General features: G+C 45.5%; 1 protein-coding gene across 1 annotated transcript in view; it reads right to left on the reverse strand.

The window, feature by feature from the left end:
* The window catches only part of osbpl3b (oxysterol binding protein-like 3b), a 323,848-nt gene that overhangs the window by 25,728 nt on the left and 277,687 nt on the right, over positions 1-20,433 (reverse strand). The window contains exon 21 of the mRNA XM_070880189.1: positions 9,133-9,259. Within this exon, the coding sequence (XP_070736290.1) occupies positions 9,133-9,259 (127 nt within the window). The remainder of the gene's footprint in view (positions 1-9,132; positions 9,260-20,433) is intronic.

Raw genomic sequence — 20,433 nt, forward strand, 5'->3', positions numbered from 1 at the left:
CCATTCCTGCTTTCTCGCCATACCCCTTTGATCCCCCGAGTAGTAAGGACTACATCTAACTCCTTTTTGAATATATTTAGTGAATTGGCCTCAACAACTTTCTGTGGTAGAGAATTCCACAGGTTCACCACTCTCTGGATGAAGAAGTTTCTCCTCATCTCGGTCCTAAATGGCTTACCCCTTATCCTTAGACTGTGACCCCTGGTTCTGGACTTCCCCAACATTGGGAACATTCTTCCTGCATCTAACATGTCTAAACCCGTCAGAACTTTAAACGTTTCTGAGATCCCCTCTCATTCTTCTGAACTCGTGTGAATACAAGCCCAGTTGATCCAGTCTTTCTTGATATGTCAGTCCCGCCATCCCGGGAATCATTCTGGTGAACCTTCGCTGCACTCCCTCAATTGCAAGAATGTCCTTCCTCAAGTTAGGAGACCAAAACTGTACACAATACTCCAGGTGTGGCCTCACCAAGGCCCTGTACAACTGTAGTAATGCCTCCCTGCCCTTGTACTCAAATCCCCTTGCTATGAAGGTCAACATGCCATTTGCTTTCTTAACCGCCTGCTGTACCTGCATGCCAACCTTCAATGACTGACGTACTATGACACCCAGGTCTCGTTGCACCTTCCCTTTTCCTAATCTATCACCATTCAGATAATAGTCTGTCTCTCTGTTTTTACCACCAAAGTGGATAACCTCACATTTATCCACATTATACTTCATCTGCCATGCATTTGCCCACTCACCTAACCTATCCAAGTCACTCTGCAGCCTCATAGCATCCTCCTCACAGCTCACACTGCCACCCAACTTAGTGTCATCCGCAAATTTGGAGATGTGTGGGACCTTGTCGAAAGCCTTCTGAAAGTCCAAATACACCACATCAACTGGTTCTCCACTGAGCACTCTACTGGAAACATCCTCAAAAAATTCCAGAAGATTTGTCAAGCATGATTTCCCTTTCACAAGTCCATGCTGACTTGGACCTATCAGGTCACCTCTTTCCAAATGCGCTGCTATGTCATCCTTAATACTTGATTCCATCATTTTACCCACTACTGACGTCAGGCTGACCTGTCTATAATTCTCTGTTTTCTCTCTCCCTCCTTTTTTAAAAAGTGTGGTTACATTGGCTACTCTCCACTCCATAGTAATTGATCCAGAGTCTATGGAATGTTGGAAAATGACTGTCAATGCATCCGTTATTTCCAAGGCCACCTCCTTAAGTACTCTGGGATGCAGTCCATCAGGCCCTGGGGATTTATCGGCCTTCAATCCCATCAATTTCCACAACACAATTTCCCGACTAATAAGGATTTCCCTCAATTCCTCCTTCTTACTAGACCCTCTGACCCCTTTTATATCCGGAAGATGGTTTGTGTCCTCCTTAGTGAATACCGAACCAAAGTACTTGTTCAATTGGTCTGCCATTTCTTTGTTCCCCGTTATGACCTCCCCTGATTCTGACTGCAGGGGACCTACGTTTGTCTTTACTAACCTTTTTCTCTTTACATATCTATAGAAACTTTTGCAGTCCTTCTTAATGTTCCCTGCAAGTTTCCTCTCGTACTCTATTTTCCCTACCCTAATCAAACCCTTTATCCTCCTCTGCTGAGTTCTAAATTTCTCCCAGTCCCCGGGTTCACTGCTATTTCTGGCCAATTTGTTTGCCACTTCCTTAAATAAAGCAGACTATGAAGGTATGAGGGCAGAGTTGGCTAAAGTGGACTGGGAAAATAGATTCAAGTGTAGAACGGTTGATGAACAGTGGTGTACATTTAAAGGAGATATTTCACAACTCTCAAGAAAAATATATTCCAGTGAGGAGGAAAGGGTGTAAGAGAAAAGATAGTCATCCGTGGCTAACAAAAGAAATAAAGACGGTAAAGGGCAACAAAGTGGCCAAAACTAGTGGGAGGACAGAAGACTGAAGCTTTTAAAAGCCAGCAAAGAATGACTAAAAAAATGATTAGAAAAGGGAAGATAGACTATGAAAGTAAACTAGCACAAAATATAAAAACAGATAGTAAGAATTTCTATAGGTATATAAAAAGGAAAAGAGTGGCCAAAGTAAATGTTGGTCCCTTAGGGGACGAGACTGGAGAATTAGTAATGCGGAACATGGAGATGGCAGAAACTCTTAACAAATATTTTGTATCAGTCTATAGCCCCTTGACTATCCAACAGTGGATAGGCAAGGGACTATGGGGGGGAGGGGAGCGGAGGAACTTAACACAATCACAATCACGAAGGAGGTGGCACTCAGTAAGCTAATGGGACCAAAGGCAGATAAATCCCCTGGACCTGATGGCTTGCATCTTAGGGTCTTGAGAAGTAGCGGCAGGGATATTGGATGCATTGGTTGTAATTTACCAAAATTCCCTGGATTCTGTGGAGGTCCCAGCAGATTGGAAAGCTGCAAATGTAACACCCCTATTCAAGAAATGAGACAGACAAAAAACAAGAAACTATAGAGCAGTTAGCCTAACATCTGTGGTTGGGAAAATGTTGGAGTCCATTATTAAAGAAGCAGTAGCAGGACATTTGGAAAAGCAAAATTCAGTCAGGCAGAGTCAGCATGGATTTATGAAGGGGACGTCGTGTTTGACAAATTTGCTGGAATTCTTTGAAGATGTAACGAACAGGGTAGATCAAGGGCAAACAGTGGATGTGGTGTTTTTGGACTTCCAGAAGGCATTTGATAAGGTACCACATAAAAGGTTACTGCACAAGATAAATGTTCACAGGGTTGGGGGTAATATATTAACACGGATAGAGGATTGGCTAACTAACAGAGAACAGAGAGTTGGGATAAATGGTTCATTCTCTGGTTGGCAACCAGTAACTAGTGGGGTGCCACAGGGATCAGTGCTGGGAGCCCAACTATTTACAATCTATATTAACGACTTGGAAGAAGGGACTGAGTGTAACGTAGCCAAGTTTGCTGATGATACAAAGATGGGAGGAAAAGCAATGTGTGAGGAGGACACAAAAAAATCTGAAAAAGGACATAGACAGGCTAAGTGAGTGGGCAAAAATTTGGCAGATTGAGTATGATGTTGGAAAGTGCGAGGTCATGCACTTTGGCAGAAAAAAAATCAAAGAGCAAGTTATTATTTAAATGGAGAAAGATTGCAAAGTACTGCAGTACAGCACTTGTGCATGAAATTAAAAAAAAGATAGTATGCGGGTACAGCAAGTGATCAGGAAGGCCAATGGAATCTTAGGACTCAAATTTCCCCAACCCTCTTTCTGGTGCCCTCACCTGAGGTGCGCCGTTTTTGTCCGCCTCCAAGCGCGCCGAAAATCTTCCTCCCGATTCTGGCTGCTCCCCAGCCTCTCCTCGGTGGTGGCGTAGCGTGGCCCAGTGGATTGGGGACTGAGCCAGGTCCCGGCACTGTTGCGCGCTAGAGTCTGCGCACATGTGCAGTAAGCTCCTGGCCCCGAGAATCTGAGAGTGTGCGCTGCAGGCTATGTGGGAGGGGCCCGAAGCACGCCGTCCCTAGCCCTGGCCGAATGGGCTCCCTCATCGGCGGCCCACTGCATTCCCTAAGGTAGGACTTCTATTTTTTATTTGTTATTTACTGATTGATTGATTGCTTATTATTTTGGTCTTGATGCTTTAGGTGCAGGGTTCCTTCCAATTTTTATTTGTTAATTAATTGCTTATTACTTTTTGTGCTTTGTTTAGTGCATGGTGCAAATGTACTGCTTTGTTTAATGCTTGGTGCTTTAAATGTATTTATGCTTCTTTAATGTTGTTGTGAAGGTGTTTAGTGTTTTGCAAGGTCCCAACTCCTGCCCCGCCCCTGCAAGGTTTTTCTGAATGTACAAGAGTGCCCACTTATGCTGGCTTAAGTTAGTTTGGAGTAACTTTTAGCTGGCTAAACTTGCTTAAATGGCCAAAACAGGCATAAGTGGCCTTTTGAAAAAAAAACGAAAAAAAACCTAACTAACTCACTTACACTGGCGCAAATTAAATGGCCAGAATTGCAACGAAAAAGATACTCCAGAAAAATCAAGTTGCTCCAAAAAAAGAGCAACTCCTGGGGAAATTTGGACTCTTGGCCTTTATTGCAAAGGAGATGGAGTATAAAAGCAGGGAAGTCTCGCTACAACTATACAGGGTATTGGTGAGGCCACACCGGGAATACTGCGTGCAGTTTTGGTTTCCATATTTACGAAAGGATATACTTACTTTGGAGGCAGATCAGAAAAGGTTCACTAGGTTGATTCCGGGGATGAGGGGGTTGACTTATGAGGAAAGGTTGAGTAGGTTGGGCCACTACTCATTAGAATTAAGAATGGGAGGTGATCTTATCAAAATGTATGAGATTATGAGGTGGCTTGACAAGGTGGATGCAGAGAGGATGTTTCCACTGATGGGGGAGACTAGAATCAGAGGGCATGATCTTAGAATAAGGGGCCGCCCATTTAAAACTGAGATGAGGAGAAATTTCTTCTGAGGGTTGCAAATCTGTGGAATTTTCTGCCTGAGAAAGCTGTGGAAGCTGGGACATTGAATAAATTTAAGACAGAAATAGACAGTTTCTTAAATGATAAAGCGATAAGGGGTTATGGGGAGCGGGCAGGGAGTTGGAGCTGAGTCCATGATCAGATTAACCATGATATTGAATGGCAGAGCAGGCTCGAGGGGCTGTATGGCCTACTCCTGTTCCTATTTCTTATGTTCTTATGAATATACACAAGATTGAGCCTCTACTGCCCTCTGGGGTAGAGAATTCCAAAGATTCACCACACTCTGAGTGAAGTTTCTGCTCATCTCAGTCCTATATGGCCGACCCCTTATTCTGAGACTGTGACCCCTGGTTCTAGATCCCCAACTAGAGGAAACATCCTCCCTGCATCTGCCCTGCCAAGCCCTATAAGAATTGTGTATGTTTCAATGGGATCATCTCTTATTCTTCTAAACTCGAGAATTTTGATCTAGTCTACATAATCTTTCCTCATAAGATAATCCCCCCATCCTAGGAATCAGTCTGGTGAACCTTTGTTGCACTCCCTCTATGGCAAGTATATCCTTCCTTAGGTAAGGAGAGCAAAACTGTACACAATACTCCAGGTGTGGTCTCACCAGGGCCTTAGATAATTGCAGGAAAACGTCTTTACTCTGAGTGCAGAACAAGTGGGGTGACACATGGATCAGTGCTTGGGCCTCAGCTATTTACAAACTACAGCAATGGTTTGGATGAGGTGCACCGAGTGTAATATTTCCAAGTTTGCTGATGATACAAAGCTAGGTGGAAAAATAAACTGAGGAAGATGCAAAGAGTTTGCGAAGTGATATAGACTTGTTAAGTGATTGGGCAAGAAGGTGGGCAAGAAGGTGGCAGATGGAGTATAATGCAGGGAAATGTGAAATTATCCACTTTGGTAGAAAGAATGGAAAAGCAGAATATTTTTAAAAAGGTGAGAGACTAGTAAATGTTGGTATCAAAGGGATTTGTGGGTCCTGGTACACGAATCACAGAAAGTTAACATGTAGGTACAGCAAGCAATCAGGATGGCAACTGGTATGTTAGCCTTTATTGCAAGAGGGTTGGAGTGTAAGAGTAAGAAAATCTTGCTGCAATTACATAGGGCCCTGGTGAGACCACACCTGGAGTACTGTGTACAGTTTTGGTCTCCTTACCCAAGGACGGATATACTTGCCTTCGAGGCAGTGCAACAAAGGTTCACTAGATTGATTCCAGGGGTGAGATGATTGTCCTATGATTCAAGACTGAGTAGAATTAGCCCTTTTTCTCTGGAGTTTAGAAGAATGAGAGGTGATTTCATGTAAGATTCTGAGGGGGCTTGACAGGGTAACTGCTAAGAGGCTCTTTACCCTGGCTGGAGAGTTTAGAACAAGGGGTCATAATCTCAGGGACCAGCCATTTAGGACTGAGATGAGGAGGAATTTCTTCATTCGGAAGGTTGTGGATCTGTGCATGCTTAGTCAATGCATATATTCAAGATTAATAGATTTTTGGGCACTAAGGGAATCAAGGGATCTGGAGATCGGGCAGGCAAGTGGAGTTGATGTAGAAGTTCAGCCACGATCTTATTGAGACATAGTCCATTATTCCCACCAGGGACGTCATGATACAATGGCATGACATCACTATTCCATGGCTGTACATGGGTCAAGATATTGTGGCCAGTCTACACATGCATGGAATAGGAGAGTGGTGCAGTTAGCTTGCAGTCATAAGTTGCAATGACTGGGTGATGTCATCAAAACCCTGGTCGCCGTTTTGGAGCATGGGCAGGAACATCGGCAGGTACAGAGGAATGGGAAGGCCGGGGCGGATGAGCGGCGAGTGTTTGTGGCGAGATGCGGTGAATGTTTATGGTGGAGAAACGGCGAGAGATTGTGGTGGAGGTGTGACAGATGAGGGTACGGGGCCCAGAAGAGGCGAGGGCCCAGGGGCATCACGGGCCAACCCACACTGCGATATGTGTGTGCACTAGATCCGTGCAGTCAAGTAGATCTCCAGTCGTCTTGGTTAATCCTTTCCACTGGACCAAGACCTAGCTCTGTCAAGCCCGTGTGGTGGCCGGTGTGCAACGGATACCACACGTTAAAAAAAATCCATGCACAGGCATCTTCCACCCTCTCAATTGGAGTTCAGGACTGGAACATTGGGTCCTTCATCGAAACACCTGTGAACTCGTGGAAGCAAGTCCTCCTCGTTCGAGGGACCGCCTATGATGATGGTATACTCAAATCCTCTTGTAATATCGGCCAACATACCATTTGCTTTCTTAATTGCTTGCTGGACCTGCATGTTAACTTTCAGTGATTTGTGTACAAGGACACCCAGGTCCCTATGAACACCAACATTTCTCAATTTCTCACCATTTCAAAAATACTCTGCTTCTCTATTTTTTTTCCACCAAAGTGGATAACTTCACATTTCTCCACATAAAGGGCTCAAAATTGCCCAGAAGTTACTCCATTTTTTTTGGAGCAACTTGATTTTTCTGAAGTATCTTAAAAATCCCCATTTTGCACATTCAATTTGTGCCAGTGTAAGTGAGTTAGTTTGGATTTTTTTTAAAGTTTAGTTTTTTTTTCCAAAAGGGGGCGTTACCAGCCACCTATGCCCGTTTTGGCCATTTAGTCCACTTTGAACAGCTAATAGTTACTCCAAACCAACTTAGGCCAGCGTATGTGGCCACTTGTGGCCGCACAGAAAACCCTTGGAGAGTTAAGAAATCAACGCAGGTAGGTACTTAATGACTTGACTAAAGAATGTAAATAGGATCAAACAACTATACAGGACATATGACAAACTTCGCAAAGTTAATTTACTATACAACAGAAGCATTCATGGAAGCTTAAACTACAAAAATAATAGTAAAGAGACAAAACATGCTCAATCTCGTGTGGCTATACGCCACTTGTCCCTCTAAGAAGTTGGACGCGGACCGCTCGGGGGTCGCGTAACTATTTAGCATGGAGGAGTCTCGTTCGTTATCAGAATTAACCAGACAAATCGCTCCACCAACTAAGAACGGCCATGTACCACCACCCACAGAATCGAGAAAGAGCTATCAATCTGTCAATCCTTTCCGTGTCCGGGCCGGGTGATATTTACATAATTTTTTCAAAATATCCAAAGAAAAAATAGGAGTACCTCCTGCTCGTAATTCTTATGTTCTTATGTAGGAAAGTATTATCAACAGGGTTAGCAAAGTCTTGAGTAAGCTCATTAAAATTACTGGCTACACAGTAATCACCCCCCACCCGGATCAAAACTCCCCCACCCCTCACCCCTGCCCCCCCCCCCCCCCCCCCGCTCCAACCTGTTTGTTGTGGCCTTCTAGCCCAGGAAGGCAGCGGGCCAGCCTGTGCGTCAGGCCAGTCGGCCCGGGATAGGGGTGGGACGTATCGGGTCCCACGCTGCAGCACGCACACAGAGGCTGGGGGCAGGAGCTACTCCGCATGCGCGCACACTCTAATGCGCATGTGCAGAGCTGCCGGCACTGTTTCTGGCGCAGGGCCCTAGCTCCGCCCCCCAATCGACTGGCCATGCTGCGCCAAGCCCCGGGAGAGGCAACACATCGGCCAGAATCTGGAGAGATTTCAGCCCAGAGGTTGGCGCATCTCTGGTGAGTGAGCCGAAAAAACAGGTAGGCCAAATTTGAGCCCTATATTCCATTTGCCATGTTCTTGCCCATTCACTTAGCTTGTCTATATCCCCTTGAAGCCCCCTCTGCATCCTCCTCACAACTTACATTCCCACCTAACTTTGTATCATAAGGGACATGTTACAAGCCATGAAGCTCAGTCTTTGGGCTAGGATGGCTGTAATGGAAATGTACTGGAGGGAAGAGGCCATATTAAGTCGGGTAACATGGAATCCAATAAAGGGAAAAGAGGCAGATTTGAGTTCACTACAGGTACATAATTATATAAACACACAGATATTTTGTGTTTTAAAGTTTAGTACAATGTTAGGATGCATGCTTACATCTATTGTACTCTGTCTACCAATGTACCCTGCTTGTAAAGTGCTTTGCATGCTGAAAGAAATAAAAGTATTGAATCTGAAGCAACGACTATTTTCATTACTACTCAAGTAAAGAGACAACATGGGTCTCTTTATCAACATCATTTACTTCAGCACCCAAGCCTGACCAATAATAAATTGTAACCAGCTGCTACAAGCTCCATCACAATTTGTCCATGGATATCTCCCTCAGTGAAAAGGCTACCATGGAGGGCATACCAAACAGAAAAATGACAGAGAAACCACCTTTGTTTTGAATGAGTTCCGGATTTCGGACTTTCACCAAAGAGAAGGAAAAATAAAAGATTAGCAAAAAATTCAAACTGCTCTATTATGGTATACATCCTAAAAACTGATTACAAAACAGCTCTGACAGAGGATTGGAGGCATGTGAAATAATTTCTGAATATTGGAGGCAAAAACCCTGGAATCATTTAAGAAACGATTAGAGGCTACAAGATGCGCATTAGAAACTTTCTGGATCGATGAACTAAGATGGGCTGAATGGTCTTCCTCATCAATAATTATCTTGCAACAGGGTAACCTGTGAAGTTGTGGGTTGGGAAAGTAAACAAAGCTGACCAAGGAGTTGTATTCAGTAAACACGTACCTTTGATCAGGTCTAAATCTTGTATCAGTGTAAGGCAGGTATGACTTTTCATCAGCTTCCAGTTCATTTAATCCTAGTGAAAATTTGGTGAGACCGTAGTACTGCTCAAAATCTTTCGGCATGGCATCTACAAAGAGGAATAAATATATAAACCTTAGTGGCAATGCAACACACAGGCCTCAAAGCAAAATCAAAGTTCACATCTGCAGCTACCCAAATGATGATTCTCAAGTCAATGGTTTACAGAAAATTTAAAAGAATGATGCTCAGAAAAATCCACTAAAAGGTAGAGAAGACTGTACAATTACATTTCAAGTGGTAGACCTCAGTCTTCTCGAATTTTGGCCACTGTACAAATAAAACCTACCATGTTTATTTCAGTTTGTATTTCCCAAAAAGGAAGTTGATTTCTCCCGCCCCCCTCCCGTCCACCGCATCCAATTCCCTAGCCAAATTGTTTAGTCAATAAAGATCTAATTAACACTGCACTTTTAATTTATAAAAATCTAGTACACCAGACATAACATCTTCTAAATATACTGGAACCATTTTTTACTCAACAAATTTTTAAGTCGAATTAAAAATTTGTAGGCATTAACTTGTCAAATTTAGCACAGTGTTGACAAAAACCAAAAAGTAATTTGTCTGAGCAATGAATGTCGACATCTGCTTGAATACACTAAGTGCTTTTAGATTGCATGATCTTAATGTTCCCGTCTGAGAAGAGCAACTTCCCGGTTGGCAACTGTCCCAATGGACTCTTCAGTAGAAATGCAGGGAGTTGACTCCCCAAGTTTATTTCCTGAAACCAGCTCTATTAAACCAATGGCAGGTTCATAGACATGTGCTGTCAAGTGTCAATAAGACTGTCGCTTCCCAAGCATGGAGCACAGATAGTAGAGTGCAGGGGAGAAATAAGTCTGCACATCTCCTCTTGGCAGCACTTCTGTATTATAAAAGCACCTTACATGGCAATAACTTAAGTGTTCTGCTCACTTATCATTCAATAAGTTACTTTATCCCTTTATTTAGCAATCTGAGCAGACCATTTAAAAAACATTAAATGAAGAGTCATAACCTGCAGTGAATATCTACTGCAATACATTGTTTCTGGGCCCTAGAGTTTGCTATTCCACAGCTCTGAATCTGCAGTCATCTGCCATCAAAAAAAAGAAAGAGTTTCAAAAGTTCAGATAAACCCACAGTTCATTCATTTAGCTAATAATTCAAATGTAACATGGCCCTAAATAATCTTAAGGTTGCAGTGAGGAAGAATAGTTGATGACAAATTTAAAAATGAAGGATAAGGATCCAAAACATTGCACTGTCTTCTCACAACTCATCAAGCAGTCCCATAATGGACATCATGCATATCAATTTTCTTATATGACCTTCAGAACAATAGTTCTGTAAAAAATGTGGCATTTTGCTTCAGATTCAGCAGCTGTGAAATCACAGTACCCAAGAGACCTGAACACATGTGCTGCAAGTGCAGCAGAGATGCCAACTTGCCAAATTTAGCACAGAAACGCAAACACTTAATCTTTCATGAAAATCCAAATGCCCTAATGTTCTCAGTTTCAGTGGAACCCGCCTGAAGACCTTGCTGGGGGTTTGCCTCTTCAATATTTCTAAAGACAGGAGTTTTTAAATGCTCGACTTTCAAAATCACCTCTGGCGCAAGCATACTGTTGTAGAACTTTACTGCAGGCTCTGGTTGTAAAAAGAAAGATGCTTTGGTGAAACACAGAGCATAGCTTATTGAATAACACGTGAACAGAGCATCAATTTATTTCCTTATTGCCATATATTCTAGGTAAGCAGATGTGATAATTTAAGTGCAATTACACTCGTGTTTCATTAGTGTCATTACACAAATTTTGATCAGATGATTAAAAATTCTCATCTCATTCCATCTGTGTCTTGGGCTCATAGTGACAGGTTTCCGATAATCTCATCCTGATCATTTAACATAATTGTTTCACTAAAAATTTAAACTATCCCAGTAATTTAAATTAAACAATGCGACACAGCAAAGAGGAAATTCAGTGCTTAAAAGATATTGAATCAGATAATCTGAAATTACCGACTTTGAAATAATTGACTGCAAGAACAAATATCATTTTTCAAATTTAGTTCCAAAATCTGGACAAGCCTTTTAAACTTTAGCTTGGCTTCACCGTTTGAAGGCACGAAGCAATGTGTGAAAATTACGGTTACAGTATTGGTGTTATTGAGTAAGAACCTACTGATATATTGTGTTTTTACACTATTCTATTGTTGACCACTCTATCCTGCTCCAAAGCCCACCACCATTGTCCAGCTGGGTGGGACTGCATTCGCCTGGTCCTATTCTTATCTATCCAAGCGTAGCCAGAGAATCGCATGCAACAACTTCTCTTGCCACCCTCGTATCGTTACCTCTGGTGTCCCCCAAGGATTTATCCTTCGCCCCATCCTATTTCTCATCTACATGTTGCCTTCATGGCAAAATCATCCGAAAACAGCCTCAGTTTCTACACGTATGCTGATGACACCCTGCTCTACCTCACTACCAATTCTCTTGACCCCGCCACAGTTTCGAACATTCAGTTCTGGATGAGCAGAAGTTTTCTTCAATTGAATATTGGGAAGACCGAAGCCATTGTTTTCAGTCCCCGCCATAAACTCCGTTCCCTTGCCACTAACTCCATCCCTCTCCCCAACTTGTTTGAGGCTGACCATACTGTTGGCAACCTTGGTGCCACATTTGACCCTGAAATGAGCTTCGACCCCATATCCGCAATATAACCAAGACCGCCTATTTCCACCTCGGTAACATCACCCATCTCCGAGCTTGCCTCAGCTTATCCGCTGCTGAAGCTCTCACTCATGTCTTTGTTACCTTTAGACTTGACTATTCCAACGCACCCCTGGCTGGCCTCCCAAATTCTATCCTACGTAAACTGGGGGTGATCCAAAACTCGGCTAACTCACACCAAGTCCCGCTCACCCATCACCCCTGTGCTCACTGACCTTCATTGGCTTCAGATTAATCAACACCTCAATTTCAAAATTCTCATCCTTATTTTCAAATACCCCCATGGCCTCGCCCCTCCCTATCTCTAATCTCCTCCAGCTCCACGACCAACCCCCCGCCCAAAATATCTACACTCCACTAATTCTGCCCTCTTGACCATCCCTGAATCGAATCGCTGAACCATTGGTGGCCGTGCCTTTTGTTGCCTAGGCCCCAAGCTCTGGAACTCCCTGCCTAAACCTCTCTGCCTCTCTACCTCCTTCAAGACGCTGCTTAAAACATACCTCTTTGACCAAGCTTTTGGTCACCTGTGCTAATTTCTATTTATGCGGCTCGGTGTCAATTTTTTAAATTTCAATACTCCTGTGAAGCACTTTGGGACGTTAAAGGTGCTATATAATACAAGTTGTTGTTGTTGGATTCAGTCTAAATTCCTTTAAGCAGACCTCATGTCTACTATGAACCAGGGTTTCCTACAATACAAGAGTTGACTAAATAATTTGGGTATGTGTACAGAAATAACTGAAAAAAAAGGAGATGGCGGGGGGGGGGGGGGGGTGGGAGGGAGGTAGAGCAGAGATGGGGGGGGGGGGGTGAGAGAGCAGAGATGGGGGGGTGAGGGAGGGAGCGAGAGCAGAGACGAGGGAGGGACAGCAGAGATGAGGGGGGTAGGGAGGGCAGATATGGGGGGGGGAGGGAGGGAAGGGAGGGAGAGCAGAGACGGGGGGGTGGGAAGGGAGGGAGAGCAGAGACGGGGGGGGGGGGGGGTGAGGGAGGGACAGCAGAGATGAGGGGGGTAGGGAGAGCAGATATGGGGGTGGGGGGGGGAAAAGAGAAGAGAAACATAGAAAATAGGTGCAGGAGTAGGCCATTTGGCCCTTCGAGCCTGCGCCACCATTCAATATGATCATGGCTGATCATGCAACTTCAGTACCCCAATCCTGCTTTCTCTCTATACCCCTTGATCCCTTTTAGCCGGAAGGGCCCCATCTAATTCCCCTTTGAATATATCGAACGAACTGGCCTCAACAACTTTCTGTGATAGAGAATTGTGAACCCGTGGAACTCTGACGAAGTTTCTCCTCATCTCGGTCCGAAGTGGCTTACCCCTTATTCTTAATCTGTGACCCCTGGTTCTGGATGTCATGCATCTCACACTACTGTACATAACTGTAACCAGAGATGACCTGTAAACCACAAGCTTACCTTACCACCAGGGGTGCACTTGCAGGAGACATTGGATACCTGTCCCAGACAGGTATATAAAGACAGGTCTCAGGCAAGTGTGGCATTCGAGAGCTGTGTAATAAAGGTGCAGGTCCCGAGTGACCTTGACTTCAGCATGTGCCTCGTGTGAATCTGTACTGAGGGGACAGGACTTTACAGTAGCGACGAGTTACGGGATCACAGAATCCACAGAATGGCGAACAATGGCTCAGATGAAAAATACAATGCTGGAGATAATTGTGAGGACTTTATAGAAAGGCTCCAGCAAAGCTTTGTAACCAAAGATTGGTTAGGCGACGACAAGGCAGACAAGAGCCCATCTCTTGACCAGCTGTGGCTCGAAAACATACGCTTTAATGAAGGACCTACTGGTACCCGAGAAACCAGCAAGCAAGTCGTTTGAAGAGTTGAGCACACTGGTAAGAGACCACCTGAAGCCAGCGAGCAGCCTACACATGGCCAGACACAGGTTCTACAATTACAGACGCTGTGTGGGCCAGAGCATACCCGACTTCGTGACGGAACTTCGGAGGCTGGCTAGCTTATGTGAGTTCTCCGATGAACTAAGGAGAGAAGTACTGAGAGACTTTTTTATTGAAGGAATTGGCCACGCAGGCATATTCCGAAAGCTCATAGAGACCAAGAACTTGACCCTAGAGGCAGCAACACTGGTTGCACAGACATTCTTGGCAGGAGAAGAAGAAACGAGGTTGATCTACACTGCAGGTACAACAACTAGCGAAACATCGGAACAAGGGGTTCACAGCGTGAAACAAGCTGCTACCCCCACACACAGACAAAGGCAGGAGAGCAGGCCCTCAACAGCAGGCAGTGGCGCCAGAAGCCATCAACGGCCACAGGAACAGCCGTTCACACCTCATCAACCCACAATGCGAGCAATCAACTACAAACAGAGAAGCTGAAGAGAGATCAGCCAGACGCAGCTCATTCATTGGAAACAATGGAAGAGGTCTGTGCTGGAGATGTGGGGGAAGGCACTCATCAAGGGGGTGTCGATTTCAGCATGCTGTTTGCAGAAACTGCGACTATACAGGGCATCTGGCCCGCATGTGCAGAAAAACGGCAGCTCGGTTGGTATACGAATTGAAAGGGTCGGAAAGCGGACCAGAAGACGGTGGGGAAAGTACCCGGGACACTGATGTACAGCAGGTCAACACGATCAATGGCCACTACTCCTACAACACGATGCCTCCAATAATGATGAGGGCCCTACTCAATGGGATACCCGTCAACATTATTTGCCACATTGGCTGGAGGTAAACTTCTCAAAACTAGATCTCACATCTGCGTATATGACACAAGAATTGACCGAGGAGTCCAAGCTACTCACCACCATCAACACACATTGAGGCCTTTTCATGTACAATCGATGCCCATTCGGCATCAGGTCAGCAGCTGCCATATTCCAGCGCAACATGGAGAGTCTGCTCAAGTCCATCCCGGGGACGGTTGTATTTCAAGACGACATACTTATCACGGGCAGGGACACCGACTCCCATCTCCGTAATTTGGAGGAAGTTCTAAAGCGGTTGGATCGGGTAGGCCAAAGAGTTAAGAAATCCAAGTGCCTGTTTCTCGCGCCCGAGGTTGAATTTTTGGGCAGAAGGTTTGCCGCTGATGGAATCCGCCCAACAGAGTCCAAAACAGAAGCAATTCGCCTGGCACCCAGGCCCCGGAATGTCTCAGAACTGCGCACCTTTCTCGGGCTACTCAATTACTTTGGGAACTTTATGCAGAACTTAAGCACGCTGCTGGAGCCTCTCCACGTGCTATTGAGAAAGGGGTGCGATTGGTTTTGGGGGGACGCCCAGGAACGCACCTTCAATAAAGCACGCAACTGTCTGTGTTCCAACAGTGTTTTGGCTTTCTTTGATCCAGGTAAAGAGCTAGTTCTCACATGCGACGCGTCAGCGTACGAGGTCGGGTGCGTTTTACAACATGTCAATAGTGCGGGTAAATTACAACCCATAGCTTATGACTCCAGGTCACTTTCGCAGGCGGAGCACGGGTACGGAATGGTGGAGAAGGAGGCGCTCGCGTGCATGTACGGTGTCAAAAAGATGCACCAATACCTTTTCGGGGCCAAGTTCACGTTCGAAATCGACCACAAGCCCCTACTATCCGAAAGCAAGGCAATAAACGCCAACGCCTCGGCGCACATTCAACGGTGGCACTCATGCTGGCATCTTACGATTACACCATAAGGCACAGACAACTGTGCCGACGCACTTAGCAGGCTACCCCTGGCGACCACGGAAGGTCTGACGAACAGGACTGTGAGATAGTCATGGCAATCAATGCCTTTGAGTCCACAATTCACCCATGACGGCTCGCCAAATCAGAGCCTGGATGACCAGCGACCCCATGTTATCCCTAGTAAAAAGATGTGTCCTAAAAGAGGCTCGCGATGCCTGCCCCGAGGAGATCAAACCTTTCCATAGGCTCATGCATGAGCTGTCACTTCAAGCAGACTGTCTGAGGTGGGGCAGCCGAGTAGTTATGCCTCTGTGAGGCATTTGTCCGGGAGCTCCTCCGCGAGCACCCGGGGATCGTTCTCATGAAGGCCATAGCCAGATCCCATGTCTGGTGGCCTGGCATTGACGCGGACTTGGAGCTCTGCGTCCGACGGTGCACCATTTGTGCCCAACTCAGTAATGCCCCCAGGGAGGCCCCCCTGAACCCCTGGCCCACCAAACCGTGGTCGCGGGTGCACGTAGACAATGCGGGCCCATTCATGGGCAAAATGTTCCTCGTAATTGTAGATGCATTATCCAAGTGGATCGAATGCACCATTTTAAACTCGAGCACAACCTCCACCACTGTGGAGAGCCTTGGAACTATGTTTGCAACGCACGGCATTCCTGACATATTGGTCAGTGATAATGGTCAGTGCTTCACCACCGCAGAATTCCAAGATTTTATAAGTGACCATGGCATAAATCTCGTTAAGACGACACCGTTCAAGCCGGCCTCCAACGGCCAGGCAGAGCGAGCAGTTTAGATCATTAAACAAGGCATGCTCAAAATCCAAGGTCCCACGCTGCAGGGTCGCCTGTTGCGACTGCTGCTGGCATACAGATCTCGTCCGCATTCATTGACTGGAGTTCCCCCCGCGCAACTATTAATGAAACGGACCTTAAAGACAAGGTTCTCATTAATCCTCCCAGACATGCATGAAATCGTTGAGGCAAAGCGCCATAAGCTAACTGAGTACCATGACCGAAATTCGAGGGGGAGGTGGAATGAGATAGGGGACAAAGTGTTTGTGCTAAACTATGGCAGGGGTCCCAAACGGCTTGCAGGGACAGTAACAGGCAAGGAAGGAAACAGGCTACTGGTGGTACAAATGAACAATGGCCAAACCTGCCGGAGGCATGTAGACCAAGTCAAAAGTAGATTTACCAACAACACTGCTGAACCGGAGGCAGACTACAATGTGGAAGTCGCACCACACGTGGTGGACAGCCAGAGGGAACAACCTGAGGAAAGGGCAATCCCAACAGACAGCCCAGGCGAGTCAACAACAATCACACTGAACGAGACAGCCCAGACGAGATACCAGCAATCACCCCGAAAGAACAACAGGCACCAAGGCAAACAACTGAACCACAACTAAGATGCTCCACGCGAGAGTGTCGACCACCTGAGAGACTGAACCTATAAAGACAGTAAGACCTTGGGGGAGGGTGGTGGCATGTATCTGACACTACTGTACATAACTATCTTACCACGCTATACGTGACTGTAACCAGAGATGACCTGTAACCACAAGCTTACCTTACCACCAGGAGTGCACTTGCAGGAGACAGTGGATACCTGTCCCAGACAGGTATAAAAGGACAGGTCTCAGGCAAGTGTGGCATTCAAGAGCTGTGTAATAATGGTGCAGGTCCTGAGTGACCTTGACTTCACTATGTGTCTCGTGTGAATCTGTACTGAGGGGAAAGGACTTTACCCCACTGGACTTCCCCAACATCGGGAACATTCTTCCTGCATCTAACCTGTCCAACCCCGTCAAAATTTTATATGTTTTTATGAAATCCCCTTCTCAGAAGGGGGAGGGGAAAAAAAAGAATGAGGGGGCGGGGGGAGGAGGGAGGGAAGGGACCCGGGGGGGGGGGGGGGGGGTGGGAGGGGGAAGAGGGGAAAAGAGGGGAAAAGAGGGGAGAGAGGGGAAAAACTGGAAGGGGGGGGCGGAGGAAAGAGGGGAGAGAAGCATTTCAGGTGTAGTTCGGGACCGGGAGGGAGGAGGCCACTCGGCCGGGGATAGGGGCAGGGGAGCAGGACCAGCAAAGCACTCGGGGCTGGGGAGCTGTAGCTGGTCCGGCACCATCAAGGGACTTGCGGGCGGGGGTGGCGGGAGGAGGAGCGGGACCAGCCAGCCCTTCGGCCTGGGCTAGGGAGTGAGACCGGCAAGCCTTTCAGCCTGGGATAGGTGCAGGGATTGGCACCAGCATCGGGATGGGGGACTTTAATAATCGGAGGTAAGTTGCTGCAATATATTACAATGTGTTTTTCAGTTGATACAATGTGTTTTAATGCATTTTTAAGTTGATGTGTTGCGAGTTGGCTGTGTCTCTCATTTTCAAGCCTCAGCTCGCATTGTGTCCCTGGTTACCGTGGCAACCCAATCTTTTAGGCGCAGAATAAGACTCAACCCCCAAAACTAAAGGACAGGTTAGGCTGCGCCAAGATGAAGAAATCCAATGGGGAAACTTAGAACATTTTTTTTGGCGTATTTGGGCCCCAAAAAAACGGGCGTAACTCTTCAAGTACGCCAAAAAAAAGCTTTGGAGAAAACTGAACCCGATGATGTAGTGTATATGGATTTTAGCAAGACTTTTGATAAGGTCTCACATGGCAGACTGGTCACAAAAGTAAAAGCCCACGGGATCCAGGGCAAAGTGGCAAGTTGGATCCAAAATTGGCACAAAGACAGGAAACAAAGGGTAGTGATTGATCCGTGGTTGTGACTGGAAGCCTGTTTCCAGTGGGGTTCCGCAGGGACAGTGGCAAATGGAATTTAATCCGGAGAAGTGTGAGGTAATGCATTTGGCGATGGCTAACGAAGTAAGGGAATACACATTAAATGGTAGGACACAAAAGTGTAGAGGAACAAAGAGACCTTGTTGTGCACATCCACAGATCCCTGAAAGCAGCAGGCCAGGTAGATAAGGTGGTTAAGAAGGCATATGGAATGCTTGCCTTTATTAACCGAGGCATAGAATACAAGAGCAGGGAGGTTATGCTTGAACTGTATAAAACACTAATTAGGACACAGCTGGAGTACTGTGTACAGTTCTGGTCACCACATTACAGGAAAGATGTGAATGCATGAGACAGGATAAAGAGGATATTTACGAGAATGTTGCCTGGACTGGAGAATTTTAGCTATGAGGAAAGATTGGATCGGCTGGGTTTGTTTTCTTTGGAACAGAGGAGGCTGAGGGACGACCTTATTGAAGTGTATAAAATGATGAGGGGCTTAGATAGAGTGGACAGGAAGGACCTATTTCCCTTAGCAGGGTGGGGGGGGGGGAAACACAACAACCAGGGGGGCATAGATTTAAAGTAATTGGTATGAGGTAAAGAGGGGTTAAGAGGGGAAATTTATTCACCCAGAGGGTGGCGAGGGTCTGGAACTCTCTGCCTGAAAGGATGGTAGAGGCAGAAACCCTCACCCTCACCACATTTAAAAAGTACTTGGATGTGCACTTAAAGTGCCATAACCTGCAGGGCAATGGACCTAGAGCTGGAAAGTGGGATTAGGCTGGGTAGCTTTGTTGGCCTCCTTCCTGCTATAAATTTCTATGATTCTAAAAGGAAAAAGTTTGCTTCAGACCATGTCTATCAGCATAAGGCTGATATTTCAGTGCAGGACTGCGAAGGACGCCTGCATTTAAATTTAAAAAATATATAAAAACATCTCTCAACTTGTCCTGCCACCTTCAGAGATTTATGCACATACACCCCAAGGTGCCCCTCTTCCTGCACACTTAAAATTGTACCACTTTGTTTATAATGCTTCTCCTCATTGATCTTGTATGAAGATAGGTTGAGCAGGTTGGGCCTATACTCATTGGAGTTCAGAAGAATGAGAGGTGATCTTATCGAAACATATAAGATAATGAGGGGGCTCGACAAGGTGGATGCAGAGAGGATGTTTCCACTCATAGGGGAAACTAAAACTAGGGGACATAGTCTCAGAATAAGGAGCCGCACATTTAAAACTGAGATGAGGAGGAATGTCCTCTCTGAGTTGTAAATCTGTGGAATTCTCTGCCCCAGAGAACTGTGGAGGCTGGTTCATTGAAAATATTTAAAGCAGAGATACAGATTTTTGAGGGATAAAGGAATAAAGGGTTATGGGGAGCAGGCAGGGAAGTGGAGCTGAGTACATGATCAGATCAGCCTTGATCTTATTAAATGACAGAGCAGGCTCGAGGGGCCAGGTGGTCTACTCCTGCTCCTATTTCTTATGTTCTTATGTTCTTACCTTACCAAAATGTATCACTTCATATTTTTCTGCATTAAATTTCATCTTCCGTATGTCGGGCCACTTCAATCAGTCTATGGTCTTCCTCCTCATTGTTTACTACATTTGAGTTTTGTGTCATCTACACACTTTGAAACTATGCCCTGTGTACCCAAGTCCAGGCCATTACTAAAAATGAAAGAGCAGTGGTTCTACTACCTAACCCGGGAAACACCTTTGTATATTTCCCTGCAGTCTGTACATGTACTGAGAATACACATTATACATATTTGGAATTAATTCTATTAAAAAAAACACAAGCAGTATTAATATTTGAAAATAAGGCATAATGTTTAAGGCACGTTTTTTTTTAAAAACAGACCAATTATTTTTGCCAGTAGACTAGATTGCACTGTGTCAAAGGCAACTGGAAATGTACTTCAAAATAAATCACAGTCACATTATTGCTTACAATAAACTGCTTTGCTGAATATATTTCAAACCTGCAACAATGTGGCCGAAAGGAAAGTCCTTTACACAAAGATACAAAATAACCCTT

This window comes from Pristiophorus japonicus, chromosome 5 (assembly GCF_044704955.1).
Source record: "Pristiophorus japonicus isolate sPriJap1 chromosome 5, sPriJap1.hap1, whole genome shotgun sequence".
Classification (NCBI taxonomy): domain Eukaryota; kingdom Metazoa; phylum Chordata; class Chondrichthyes; family Pristiophoridae; genus Pristiophorus; species Pristiophorus japonicus.